At 42.3% G+C, this 14980-nt stretch overlaps 1 protein-coding gene across 4 annotated transcripts in view; it reads left to right on the top strand.

Moving 5' to 3' along the window:
- The first annotated feature begins 10249 nt into the window (after nt 1-10249).
- Nucleotides 10250-14980, top strand: part of LOC106560245 (E3 ubiquitin-protein ligase SH3RF1) — a 63300-nt gene continuing 58569 nt past the window's right edge. For 3 of the 4 annotated variants that reach the window (XM_014122902.3, XM_014122904.3, XM_014122905.3), the window contains exons 1-2: nt 10250-10551; nt 11625-12133. In XM_014122902.3, coding sequence (XP_013978377.2) covers nt 11768-12133 — 366 coding nt within the window. In that variant the 5' untranslated portion in view covers nt 10250-10551; nt 11625-11767. Of the gene's footprint in view, nt 10552-10602; nt 11476-11624; nt 12134-14980 lie in introns of those variants that run through there. The other variant, XM_014122903.3, reaches the window with a different exon arrangement.

Genomic DNA, 14980 nt, shown 5'->3' on the forward strand with positions numbered 1-14980 from the left:
ACCTTGACTAACCTTTACCCCCGCACATTTACATTGTTGGTTTAGGGCTTTGTAAGCATTGTTTTGTCATTTTTATTTGGATCCCCATTTTCTAACGCCATAACGCTATCTAATCTTCCTGGGGTCTAACACCAATTAACAAGACATTACAAACAACCACAAATCAACATTTCACAAATATTCAACAATTAGACAATACAGACAATTAAAATACTTGACAGGAAACACATGTAACATTCAGTTGAGGCTTTCTATTTCCTGTCCAGTCATATATAGTCTATCGCATTAGATGTTCTTTTTTTATATCTTTCTTGGTTGCAGATGACCATATGACTGGACAGTACTCTAAGTGTGATAGGACCAGGGATAGAATCACCTGATTCAGTGTGCTAGATGTTACATACTCTGAACATTTTCTTGTAACAGCATCTTAATAACAATATGATCTATGTGTTCTGACCATGATAAAGCTGGGTCCAACATGATGCCTAGTAGATTGTTTTTTTTCACTTGCTCTACATGCATTCTCTTCATCGACAAATTCAATTGGGGATCATCAGCAAGCATATATCTTGAACCAAATACAATACATTTTGTTTTAGAAATGTTCAACACCAATGTGTTCATATCAACCCACTCAGACACCATTCTTAGTTCACTGCTTAGTACATCTGTTCGCTCATTACATTCTGATGCTGTGCTATACATTGTAGAGTCATCAGCATACATGACCACTCTTGCTTTGTTCATTACTGAAGATAAATCATTAGTAAAGATAGAGCAGAGAAGTGGGCCTAGGCAACTTCCTTGAGGAACACCACAGTGTATATCTTTACTGTTTGAAAATCTAACATTAAAGAACAATTTTTGCCTTCTCCTGGATAGATAGCTTTCCATACAGGATAGAGCTGCAGACTTAAAACCATAACATTTGAGTTTACCTTGTAACAGTTCATGATCAAATACATCAAAAGCAGCACTGAAATCTAGCAACACTGCACCAACTAACTTCCTGTCATCCATACTCTTTAATCCATTAATCTATCATTTGTGCTAAGGCCGTACTCATAGAATGCCCTTTGTTTGCGTGCTGGAAATCCGTTATCAGACCATTACATGAGAAATAATCCTTGATTTGTACAGATACATTTTTTTCCAATAATTGACTTAACACAGGCTGCAAGCAAGACGACTATTAGGACCAGTGAATGCAGATGTTTTATCCTTGGGTAGTGGAATAACCTTTGACTCTTTCCAGACTTCTGGGCACACCCCATACATCAAGCTCTTATTAAAAATATGAGCGATTGGGGTAGATATTTAGTTAGCTGTAACTCTAAGCAATTTGGCGTCAAGATTATCTGTACCAGGTGACTTGTCATCCGAAAGAGACAACAGCATCCTTTCTACCTCTTCCCTTTCTCCTTGATGATATTCAAACATGCATTGCCTCTCCTTCATGATACAATATTTTATAAGGGTATATGACATGGAGCCATCAGTTGGAATCATAGCATTCCTCAATTTGTCAACTTTGACTGGAAAATATTCATTAAAGTAGTTTGCGATGTCATGTGGTTTTGTAATAATTATACCCTTTGATTCAGCAAAAGAGGCAGACATGTTTGAATTCCTACCCATAATAGTGTTCAACGTTCTCCACAGTTTTTTCCCCATCACCCTTTACTTCATCAATTTTGTGCTGATATAATCCCTTCTTCTTTCCTTTGTTTAGCTTGGTCACAAGATTTCTTAATTTACAAAAACGTTGCTTATCAAACAGAGTGCCAGATTTATCTGCTACTTTTTTGGCATCATAACGTTGAATCATTACATTTCTCAGCTCATCATCAATCCATGGGGCACCGTTTGACCTCACAGTGCATTTCCTTAAAGGGGTATGCTTATCAGCTATACTCATAAATTATTTCATAAAGAAACTTAGTGCCATTTCAGGATCGTCCTTACTACACACTTCTAACCATTGCACATTCTTAATCTCATCCACAAATGAGTCCTGATTGACCCCTCTGTAGGACCTTGGGTAGATTACCTTAGGGCCAGCCTTTAGTATTTTAGTTTTCCTAGTGAGTGCAACCAAGTTATGATCACTGCAACCTAGTGCCACTGATTCAGCTTTAGAACAATGCTCTAACTCCTTGGGAGGGAGGGTGAACAAATCAGTTTGTCACACCTCTTTTTCTTGCAGCCTTCATAGCTGGTATTAGTTCCTTTCTTCTTTGACGGACTGCATCTGAGAAATCCTCATTGATGAAGATGAAGGACCTTTTAAGGCGTTTGGCTTTTTCAAGGACTGCAAGCTTATCCTTGAACCTGAGAAATGTCACTACAATTGGCCTGGGTCTGGTTCCATTGGCACCACCAGTGCCCTCTGGTTTCCCAGACCCGGAGAGCACGTTCCAGCTCAACCTGTTGATCCAATTGTAGCTCCTCAGAAAACAGCTTTTGAACTCTGATTCAACCCATGTCTCACTTTGGCTCTCCTGGATATCATCTATTACAAGATTATTTCTCCTTGATTGTCCATCCAGGTAATCAGCCTTCCCAGACATGTTCTGGAGGCCTTCCCTGACTGTGGTGATTTCATTCTGCATAGAGGAACAGTTTCTGGGAAGTGTATCCTGTGTGGTCTTCAATACATCCACATCCAGTAATTTGTAATTACTTCGCCACTATGGCCTATTTATTGCCTTACCTCCTCACGCCATTTGCACACACTGTATATATATACTTTTTTTCTATTGTGTTATTGACTGTACATTTGTTTACTCTGTGTTGTTGTTTGTGTCGCACTGCTTTGCTTTATCTTGGCCAGGTCGCAGTTGTAAATGAGAACTTGCTCTCAACTAGCCTACCTGGTTAAATAAAGGTAAAAAATAAAAAATAAAAAAAATCCTTCTGTGCGAACTGAAGGCTTGTTTTGATGTCTTGTACTTCTTTAGTCAGGTCGTCCAGCTGTTTGTTGGTAGACTCCATGATAATTTGTATGAAGCTTTTAAAGTGATTTTCCTGCTGGTGTATCATTTCCTTATAGAAAACTTTCTGCTTCTCCAAGGGTTCACGTACCTGCCCTCTTTTTCCAGAGGCATGATAGTGCTAATAGTAGGACGAGCCCGCTATTCACTCCGTGAAATGAGAGACGCCGGCAGTAGAAAACTCTTGAAATCGGTAGTCCTAAAACCGAGACAAGTAGAAGTGCGGTCCTAGCCACAAGGGCTAACCGCTTAGCGTGCTTGTTATCCGGCAATAGTAGACCAGGTTGCCTAGCTTGATAGCTAAGAGCTAGGCTAGGTGCTTTGCCAATGTAGTACCACCTTGTTTGAGCAAGGATCCCGGGACATATATCAGCGGTCCCAGCGTTAACGCTAACTGCATCCCGGGATCCAGATATGAATAGGAAAACTATTTTAAACTTTTATTAGCTAACTAGGTAGTTTGTTGTATTCAGCGCATGTGACAAATAACATTTTATTTGAAGTAACAATATGCGACAGTTATGTTTCACAGGGAAATTAAATTAGATGGCCGTGGGATGTGGTTAGTGTCTCGGAAAGACATGATGGAAATGAAGGAGACAATATACATTATGCTGCCTCAGTCACTCCCCATAGTTTATGTTTCTAAGTGCTTTTGAGATGATACTAGCCCCTTTATAGTCCTTTAAAAATGAGGATGCCTCGTCTATTCTATACAGTGGATTTAAAGCCCTGTTCCTAGCTCATGTTCTACACCCTATAATGATGTGAGTTATCTGTGTATCACAGAGCTAGAATGTGCCTGGTCCTCCCTCCCCACTCCTCCTCTAAAAGAGCTTTATTCCAGTTCCAGTAGTGTGAAGTTGCTATAGATTAGTGTTTCAACTAGCACATTCAATATTTATGCTGTTATGTTTATTTGTTTGTCATTCAATTTCTAATTTACGAATTTCATTTCAAGTCTGCTATCTGAATTGTATTAGGTGGTCGTTGTATCTTCCCAAGTGTATCACATTCCAAAAGCTGAAGTGGCAAATAAATGTCTGTGCCCGTTCGTTTGCCAAATATACCAACAAATGATTGGATCATTGCAGAAGGGTGGATTGCTGAAGGAGGACATTTCAGGGTTTATTGTGGTGCATACATGATGAGAATATCAACGCTTATCATTCTGCACTGTCTATTTGATAAGTGTGTGTGTCTGATTTTCTGAAAAGAGTTCCATCCACATTCACACCCACCTTGATATCTCTTTATCTAAACAAATTTATATTCAGCTTACATACTGTTTTGTATATGTCTAGGATTCTGCAATATTCATTTGTTCGTTTTATGTCTAGAATTGAATTCATATCTATTCTGTGCATGTCTGTCGTGTATAGCCTTCAAATGCAGAATTCATATTGCTTGAAGTCCAGCCAACACCTGCTGTAATTTTACCCCCAGCTCTTATGGCAATAAACCTGTGAATTATTCATGTCTGATTTCACAGAATTACAGAAGTCAGAGGCATGAAAGAGGGGCTCTTAAGCCCAGATGATAACCATCGACTGTAGTCCTGTCCCGGGCCTCTCAACAGCTCCACTAACTACACACAATTTCTACTATTAGAGCAAACTCGATCTCCATATTAGAGGGAATTCTACTGCCTACAAATTCCACTATTACGGTGGTCAGTTATTGTTGGTACTACCATAACCCTCATTTCTTAGATTTATGAGAGCAAAAAGACATCAAAGGTTTCTGTCCCATATTCTCCTATCCCATAATTGACAGTATCACTGGGGTGAAGTTAATTGATTTCTTGGTTGAATTTCTTGGCTTTCAGAGGAGAAGCGACTGACACACATACAGTGCCCTTTCTGATTTTCCCTGACTGGAATGCAGTGTTTGGTTTTCGCCAGACATAATGGGACCCATCTCGTTCACAAAGTTGACTCAAGCTTGCCAAAAAGCACCTGGATAATCATCAAGACTCTTGGAAGAATGTTCTATGGACAGATGAGTCAAAAGTATAACTTTTTGCATGACATGGGTCCCATTATGCCTGGCGAAAACAAAACTCTGCATTCCACAGTAAGAACCTCATACCAACGGTCAAGTATGGTGGTGGTAGTGTGATGGTTTGGCGATGCTTTGCTGCCTCAGGACCTGGACGACTTGCCTTAATAGAAGTAACCATGAATTCTGCTCTGTATCAGAGAATTCTACAGGAGAATGTCAGGCCATCCGTCTGTGAGCTGAAGATGAAGAGCAGCTGGGTCATGCAGCAAGACAATGATCCAAAACACACAATCAAGTCTACATGAAAATTACTAAAAAACAACACATTTGAAGTTTTGGAATGGCTTAGTCAAAGTCCAGACCTAATCTCAATTGACATGTTGTGGCAGGACTTGAAACGAGCAGTTCATGCTTGAAAACCCACAAATGTCACTGAATTAAAGCAGTTTTGCATGGAGGAGTGAGCCAAAATTCCTCCACAGCGATGTGAGAGACTGATCAACAACTACAGGAAGTGTTTGGTTGCAGTCATTGCAGCTAAAGGTGGCACAACCAGTTATTAGGTGTAAGGGTGCAATTACTTTTTCACACAGGGGCATTGGGTGTTGCATAACTTAGTTTATGAAACAAATTAAATAAGTAGGTAACTGTTGTGTTATTTGTTCACTCAGGTTCCCTTTATCTAATATTAGGTTTTGGTTGAAGATTCAGTATCAAAAATATGCAAAAGTAGAGAAAATTAGATAGGGGGCAAATACTTTTTCACAACACTGTACATGTTCACACACACATTCAGCATTCATTGGCATTCAGCTCTGGTCCCAAATCTAATTTGAAAGTTTTTGCCCCAGGATGTAGTATTAAGTTAGAATGTTTTATCAGGGGAATACACATGGAGAACTCTTTAAAAGTGGCCTTTTCTCAATAGATTAATGTTGGATATTTTGAGTTAAACCCAACAGATGTTCAATTAATTTTTGTGCTACATTTTAATTAACCTCTGCTCAAGTTTCAATTCATCTATACAGACCTGTGTGGCAATTATCTTATAAAGTCTTGTCAAGCAGTCTTGTTGGGTGGCAGTATTAGTGCAATGTGCAATTGCAATTTCTCTAGGAAATTACCTCTGTGTTGTAGCTGAATAAATAAGTGCACTATTGAATTAAGGATAGAGTTTGATAAATGTTCTTCTCAGACAAAGAGCATTTCCCAAAATGAATGACTCAGCTACTCATTCATTTAAACAAATATTGTGTGTAGTTCTCTTGCAAAAGTTGATTATTTATGTCATAATGTGTAATGTGATTGCTACTCTGCCACAATCCTTTGAAATGTTTTTATTTTTCACCACTAATGATGAATAATATATTCCTTAATCACTATACGATATACATTTTATATATACATTTTTTGGTGTCCATATTTGTCTTCAGAACTAGTTTACCGTTTACTGTACATGAGGCTGATTGTTGAATGCTTTATCATGGCTGTCAGGTTTTCTCCCTCCAGGGGAAAATGGAGCATATGTCTTGTCCTGTCTCGCTTCTCTTTCCTCTCTCCTGCTTCTAGGCAATAACACAGCTGTCACCTTGCACATTAGAGTGTGTGTGTGAGATGAGGGGAGATGTGTGTGTGTGTGTGTGTGTGTGTGTGTGTGTGTGTGTGTGTGTGTGTGTGTGTGTGTGTGTGTGTGTGTGTGTGTGTGTGTGTGTGTGTGTGTGTGTGTGTGTGTGTGTGTGTGTGATGTGTATCAGTCTTATTTATTGCCAATAACATGGCTGTGGACTCGTTTCTTTCTGTTTTCAGATTGGGTCATTCTGAGTGGCCATTACCTCTCAATGTCTGTGAATCACTCATGCTGCTTTCTACTGCTGCAAATATTACATACCTGAGGCTCAGTCAGACATCACACGGACTGGAAGGGTAAAATATGAGTGGAGGGCGGGACAGGGGGGATTATGCAGGAAAGGAGGGCAGGGGTTATAGTCCTAGGCTTTCACTCACCCGGGGGGTGGAGCACTGTCTCTGTCTCCACAGTGATGAAATATGACCTGAGAGCTCCTGCCAGCTCCTATGTGATCACTAGTGACAGAAGAGGGCCAACTCCACATAAATCTTTTGCTTTTATTGCTCTTTCTTTCCTTCTCCCTGTCTTCCCACTCTCATCCCGCTCTCAGTATGCAGTGTCCCCAAACAAAGTCAGATCAATATAAATCACACTTTTTATTGTTTTCCTCTGCCTCTCTCCCTTTCGCTGATGCTGCTCAAGTTATGTGACTAATGGGGGAAATGGCCAGCCCTGATACATTCTAGTAATAAGAGCAACACCCTCTGAAAGGGTACAATCTCTCTCTCTCTCTCTCTCACACACACACACACACACACACACACACACACACACACACACACACACACACACACACACACACACACACACACACACACACACACACAGACACACACACACACACACACACACACACACACACACACACACACACACACACACACACACACACAAACAAACACTGTTTGCTAGAGACAAACACATGGAGAGATGCTGTTTACTACAGACAAATAGAGGTGTAAATGAAGTGTTGCTCTGATTCTCAGTGGAAGAGGAGTGGGGTCAGTGATGGGAAAGAGGTCTATCCCAGTGTCGGTGTCGCTCAGAATGCTTAGCATAATCTTCTCTATGGTATCCTGCTGCACATCCTTATAATATCCACATGGGACATTTATATAAACATTACAGTGACGTACGGAGAACAGAAAAAGCAGTAATTGATCCCTTTATTACAGGCTAATAATAATAATAATGATAATTATAATACATGCCATTAGCAGATGCTTTAAGCTTAGGGGTTGATTTGATTTAGCTAAAGTTGGAATGGAGAGCAGGGTCGTGGTGATGGAATAGAGGGCAGGGTCGTGGTGATGGAACGGAGGGCAGGGTCGTGGTGATGGAACGGAGGGCAGGGTCGTGGTGATGGAACGGAGGGCAGGGTCGTGGTGATGGACGGAGGGCAGGGTCGTGGTGATGGAACGGAGGGCAGGGTCGTGGTGATGGAACGGAGGGCAGGGTCGTGGTGATGGATGGAGGGCAGGGTCGTGGTGATGGAACGGAGGGCAGGGTCGTGGTGATGGAATGGAGGGCAGGTCGTGGTGATGGAATGGAGGGCAGGGTCGTGGTGATGGAACGGAGGGCAGGGTCGTGGTGATGGAACGGAGGGCAGGGTCGTGGTGATGGAACGGAGGGCAGGGTCGTGGTGATGGATGGAGGGCAGGGTCGTGGTGATGGAATAGAGGGCAGGGTCGTGGTGATGGATGGAGGGCAGGGTCGTGGTGATGGATGGAGGGCAGGGTCGTGGTGATGGAACATAGGGCAGGGTCGTGGTGATGGATGGAGGGCAGGGTCGTGGTGATGGAACGGAGGGCAGGGTCGTGGTGATGGAACGGAGGGCAGGGTCGTGGTGATGGAACGGAGGGCAGGGTCGTGGTGATGGAACGGAGGGCAGGGTCGTGGTGATGGAACGGAGGGCAGGGTCGTGGTGATGGAACGGAGGGCAGGGTCGTGGTGATGGAACGGAGGGCAGGGTCGTGGTGATGGAACGGAGGGCAGGGTCGTGGTGATGGATGGAGGGCAGGGTCGTGGTGATGGATGGAGGGCAGGGTCGTGGTGATGGAATAGAGGGCAGGGTCGTGGTGATGGAACGGAGGGCAGGGTCGTGGTGATGGATGGAGGGCAGGGTCGTGGTGATGGATGGAGGGCAGGGTCGTGGTGATGGATGGAGGGCAGGGTCGTGGTGATGGATGGAGGGCAGGGTCGTGGTGATAGAATGGACGGCAGGGTCGCGGTGATGGAATGGAGGAAGATAAGGGGGTGAGTGATGGTAGATAAAGATTAAGAACCAAAATGCCATGATATCATTCTTGCGTCACACTTGCACTATGTGCACATACTTTCTGCAAGCTGACACAAATCTAACCTTTGAGCAGTCATGTGGAAAAAAGTATTGAAGGGACATAAAACAAAATACAGTGGATTTAGTGGAAGTTTTGACAGCGAAGCAAAAATGTACTGTTTTTGTGAGATGTTGGTAATTTTTTTAGTTCCTAAAATACATGATTCTCTTCCATGGTAAGGTTTCACTACTTCTACCGTAGGCTTCTAGGGCTTATTATTGCTGCGGGCGTTAATAACAACCTAACATTATTACAAGGAAGTGTTTGCGCTAGGGCAGTGGTTTCTGAAAATAGGGGTCTGTAGAAGTACTGCAGGGGGTCTGCGGCCAGATCTCAATTGTTTTTCTGTTATTATTTTTTTACATTTAAATTGTTTATATTTTTTTACATTTCATTTTTGTATATATAAATATTGATAGCAACAACAGATTAAACAAATGTGGCAAAGGGGTCTGTGGATTGGAGGATGCAATACAATGTAATATTATTGATCTACAATATACCCATAGATGTACAACAGGGCCTGGGAGGCTCACTGGGATCAACTAATTACTTCTTGTATTCCCTAAAAATGTTGTTTTGAACATAATCTAAGCTCAGAGGGGTTGGGTTAAATGCGGAAGACACATTTCAGTTGAATGCATTCAGTTGGACAACTGACTAGTTTTCCCCTTTCTTTTCCTTTCCTTTTCAAACTGCAAAAATGTCTCTCTGCCCCATGGGAAAATGTGTAGAGTAGCATAAAGCTTTAAAACTGCAAAAATGTCTCTCTGCCCTATGGGAAAATGTGTAGAGTTGCAAGGAATTAGCTTTAAAACTGCAACATTTTCTCTCCAATGCGAAGAGGGGGGCCTTTAAAATGTTCTTTCCCAGGGCCAGAGACCTGGGTAGTCCGGCCATTCAATGCAGAAGTCACAGTAAACTCCTTGTATGCTATTTTTATCGCACACTAAAGTCGGAGTTGTGTTCTGATTTTGAGGGGGTCCCTGATGAATTTGCTATTACAAAAGGCGTCCCTGAACTCAAGAAGTTTGGGGATGCCTGGGCTAGTGGTTTCAAATACAGTAGCCTACTACTTGACAGTAATCAAGATGAATTATCAACAACATTTATTTCGTTAAATTATTTTATGAATGTAATAAATACATACTCAGGGAGTAGTAAAACATATTTTGAGTGTGCGTGAAATGTTTACACGTTGACTGTTGAGTTGACACCAACCTATGGTTGACACATATCATCACGCCCTCCCGCCTCGTTGAAGTATCTTGGGCGTGTTCCATAGAATCAATCTAGTTCATCATGGCGTTCTGATACGGCAGCTGGAGTTCGTTTCTCCGTCGGTCTTTCCCAAACCGTGAATTTACCAGTTTACATGCTCTCTCGGACTATTTCGGGAAGTGCAGAATACGATAGCGTGTAAAGGTTCTTTTCTCTGTGAAACAGAATAAACTGTGAAAACGATATTACCCGCCAAATAGGCTCTTTCCAAAGTCGCTCATTCCTTGCTTGTTCGCTATCCAAGTCGGAGAGAGAAATTTTTCGGAAAGGAGAGGAGGGGTGGAAGAGGAGGCCCGTCTTTGAGGTAGCTAAGATTTGTGTTTTCAAGGACGATTGTTTTCTAACTTCAAACATATAATACACAAACTGATGGTAGGTCATTCAATGGCATTTTAATTGTTGAGTCAGTTACATTGGCTTACACACTAATAACTAGTAACGTTACTCACAGCGAACTTTTGACACACTGTTCATCAACAAGCTAGCTAGCTAGCCAACAAGCTAATCTCGGTTATCAACATAATCATGCAGGACATAACTTTTTTCTTATGACCGACATTAGTTGTGGCTGTGACGTGTCTAATTGTTTTTCATACTGTGACATGGAAGCAAATTTACGCAAGACCACTGGATGTTTTTCACATTTGTATAATGTTTTTTAATTTTGCGAAAGATTTACTATTCGGCATGTAGCCTCTTTCGGAGCTCTGCTCCCAAATCTGACGTTCTACGAAGTGGTCGTATTGTTTCGCAATACTAGTTAGTTATATTTCTTCCAAATGTATCTAATTTACTACAGTCAGGGATTATGAGGATCAAAGCCATTTCTTATGAAATTGTCACGGAGATCCTCTCCGTTCGTTCTGGACACAGTGAGAAATGCACACACCGGCTTTGAGTTTAACGCAGTTGTAGTGCATGTAATCCCACTGCTTGAATCACCAGGGTTTCTATAATGCTCTTTAATCTAATAATAGGATACACTTGTGATTTGAGTCCGTAGGGAATTGAATATATGAAATATTAATTTTGAATTATTTTTCGTCGGCAGTCAACAAATGGCAAATGCTCTATTTGCAAAACGATTTGATCAGTTACGATTGACAGGTATAAATGGGACAATGAGATCGAGCATATCGGTAATATTGTAGAATAGGACGTGCAGCCTGGCATGCTATGTTCCTTTTTACCTTTGGGTGTGACTGGCAGGATGACAGAACTTTGGAATGTAAGGGTCTTGAACTTTGTTACATTCCACATTTTATAGTAGCAGTAAATAGCGCAATAGCTTCCCGTTTTATATGCAGGACTCAAACTATTGGCAATTAATATTTTTATATGTGGATGACAGCAAGCTAATTTACCCCCATATTACAGCTGATGCAGGCGCTATGGCCATAGCTGCGGCATGGGAGTGACGTGACAGCACGGACACGGTTTCCTATACACAACCCCCACCAACACCACCACCATGCTCTTCCCACTGAAGTAGAAGCAAATCTCAGAGGTGGAGACAAAGAATGGACGAGTCGGTGCTGTTGGACTTGCTGGAGTGCCCAGTGTGTTTGGAGCGGCTGGATGCCACAGCCAAGGTCCTCCCTTGCCAGCATACCTTCTGCAGGCGCTGCCTCCAGGGCATTCTGGGCTCCCGGGGAGAGCTGCGCTGCCCAGAGTGCCGCACGCTGGTGGAGTGTGCTGTGGACGAGCTTCCCAGTAACATCCTCCTGGTGCGGCTGCTGGACGGCATCAAACAGAGGCCCCGCCGGGCGGGCCCCGTAGCTGGAGTCTGCGCCAATGGCACAGCCGGCGTCAGGGTGCAGGGCAACGGGCCCAGAGACCCAGGAGCACAGACCCAGAGAGCCCAGGCTAAGACCACCCCAGTGAGGGTAAGTAGTCCGCTTTCAGGGGGTCGTTAAATATGGATGAATGAGCATGTATGTGGTTTCCCATGGTTCGAGCCAGTTCGGAAACAAAGCAAATCTGCAGGGATTAAATATACTGAACAAAAATATAAATGCAACATGCTACAATTTCAAAGATTTTACTGAGTGAGTTCATATAAGGAAACCAGTCAATCAAATTCATTAGGCCTCAATCTATGGATTTCACATGACTGGGAATACAGATATGCATCTGTTGGTTACAGACAGATACCTTAAAAATTATCATCCTGAAACATGAGGTGATGGTGGATGAATGGCACAACAATGGGCCTCAGGATCTTGTCACAGTATCTCAATGCATTCAAATTGCCATCGATAAAATGCAATTGACTGCATGACTGTAGCTTATGCCTGCCCAAAACCATAACCCCACCGTCACAATGGGGCACTCTTTTCACAATGTTGACATCAGCAAACTGCTCACCCACGCAATGCCATACACGTGGTCTGCAGTTGAGGCCAGTTGAACGTACTGCCAAATTCTCTAAAACGAAGTTGGAGGCGGCTTATGGTAGAGAAATTAACATTCAATTCTCTGGCAACAGCTGCTTTGGACATTCCTGCAGTCAGCATGCCAATTGCATGCTCCCCCAACTTGAGACTTCTGTGGCATTGTGTTGTGAGACAAAACTGGAACATTTTAGTGGCCTTTTATTGTCATGTGTAATGGTCATGCTGTTTAATCAGCTTCTTTCCATGCTACACCTGTCAGGTGGATGGATTATCTTGGCAAAGGAGAAATGCTCACTAACAGGGATCTAAACAAATTTGTGCACAACGTTTTAGAGAAATAAGCTTTTTGTTCATATGAAACATTTCTGCGATCATTTATTTCAGCTCATGAAACATGGGACCAACACTTTACATGTTGCGTTTTTATTGTTGTTCAGTGTAGCAGCATGTTGCGTTACTGGTTCTAATCGTTGGCCCACATTAGCAATTATCATAGTCAGCTAGCCAGCTGTAGGATCACTAACAGCCCAGTGCTGAATACAACCGGGACTACTGAGCAGATGACAGTTGAGCCAACTAATTATTCCATCCTCCTGGCCTCTGAGAACAGTAATGTCATGAGGTTAATATTAAGAGATTTTTGAACTGATGTTGACCCATTAATTAGAATGGGACGTTGTTGTGCCAGGTCCCTGATGTAGGGATAGTTTTGGATTGAAGGTGAGACAGGCTGTAGGTGTTTGTTAGGACTGACAGTTACTGTGCAGCACAGAGAGACAGTCATCAGTGATGATGCAGAGCCAGAGGTAAGTTCAAGAATCCTATTAGCTCTCTGCCAACCAGCTTGCTGCTCTGAAGGCCAACTTATGCAGCTGAGGCAAACCGTCTACACTAACAATAGACAGCAGAACTTTCTCCCTCCCTCATCACTAGGAGCCACAGGGATAAGACTGGTTGACGTGTTAGGTGGATATTTGAGATCATATGTAACATGAACAGTCCATGATATTCTTACATTTTAGTCATTTAGCAGACACTCTTATCCAGAGCTACTTCAAATCAAATGTTATAGGTCACATACACCTGTTTAGCAGATGTTAAGCAAAATTATTGTGCTTCTGGCTCCGACAGTGCAGTAAAATCTAAGTTTCACAACATATACCCCCAAAAAACACGTAAATCTAAGTAAGAAATGGATTAAGAACATATATACATATGTCAGAGCAGCATTGGACTAAGATAGTGGCATAGTGTAGAGTAATGGCTAGTGTTTCATTTCCTTAATGTGGCCAGTGATTTCTAATCTATGTCTATAGGCAGCATCCTCTGATGTTCTGGAGATGGCTGTTTAACGGTCAGTGGTGTAGTATAGAATACAGTATATACATATGAAATGGGTGATGCAATATGTAACCACAATTTTTAAAGTGACTAAGATGCTGTCGAATAGTGTGGAGTGCAGTTTATACATATGAGATGAGTAATGCTAGATACAGAAACATTATTACAGTGGCTAGTGATCCATTTCTAAAAGTGGCCAGGTATTCCTAATCTATGTCTATAGGCAGCTGCCCCTAATGTGCTAGTGATGGCTGTTTAGCAGTCGGATGGCCTTGAGATAGAAGCTGTTTTTCAATCTCTCGGTCCCAACTTTGATACTTGGGGTGCAATTAGGGTTAAGTACCTTGCTCAAGGGCACATCGTCAGATTTTTCACCTAATCTGCTTGGGGATTTGTACCAGCGACCCTTCGGTTACTGACCAAACCGCTAGGCTACCTGCCCCTCAAGGCAGTGCTTGTTTAGATTTTTGCTCTCTCAATAGCATGTCGTCTGCTCATTCTAACCCGCAAACAAAAACAAGCATTCTTTTTAAATTGAATAATCTAGGAAAATGTTAAGTACAATGCTTACTTGCATGGCCTTCTCTCTTATGAAATAGCCTACCAGTGATACAACATGAGATTAGATTGTACGTTACATGCAGTAATGTTTAGGTGGGATATGGGCTGGCTTCATTCAGTATTTAGGTCTTGACAACAAGTTCTGTTTGGTGTATTGTCCCTCATTCAAGAACCTCCAGGAAGGAGCTGGGTAGATGGAAAGATATCCAGGTTGTATGTAGAGTCAGTGGAATACTGTGTTACTGTATCCGTTTTAACTATGCAGGTACAGAGATCCCATTTTCTGTTGGAGAAACTCCCTAATGCTGGTTGAACCTCATTTACTGTAGCAGTACATCAGAAGTCTGCTCATTTCAAAGGGGTTTGGGTGCGTTGGAATTTCCCTCTTCAGAAAAGCCTGTTTGTTGGAGATAAGAGCTGGTCACACTTGTTACT

Source organism: Salmo salar, chromosome 10 (assembly GCF_965601325.2).
Source record: "Salmo salar chromosome 10, fSalSal1, whole genome shotgun sequence".
NCBI classification, from domain to species: Eukaryota; Metazoa; Chordata; class Actinopteri; order Salmoniformes; family Salmonidae; genus Salmo; species Salmo salar.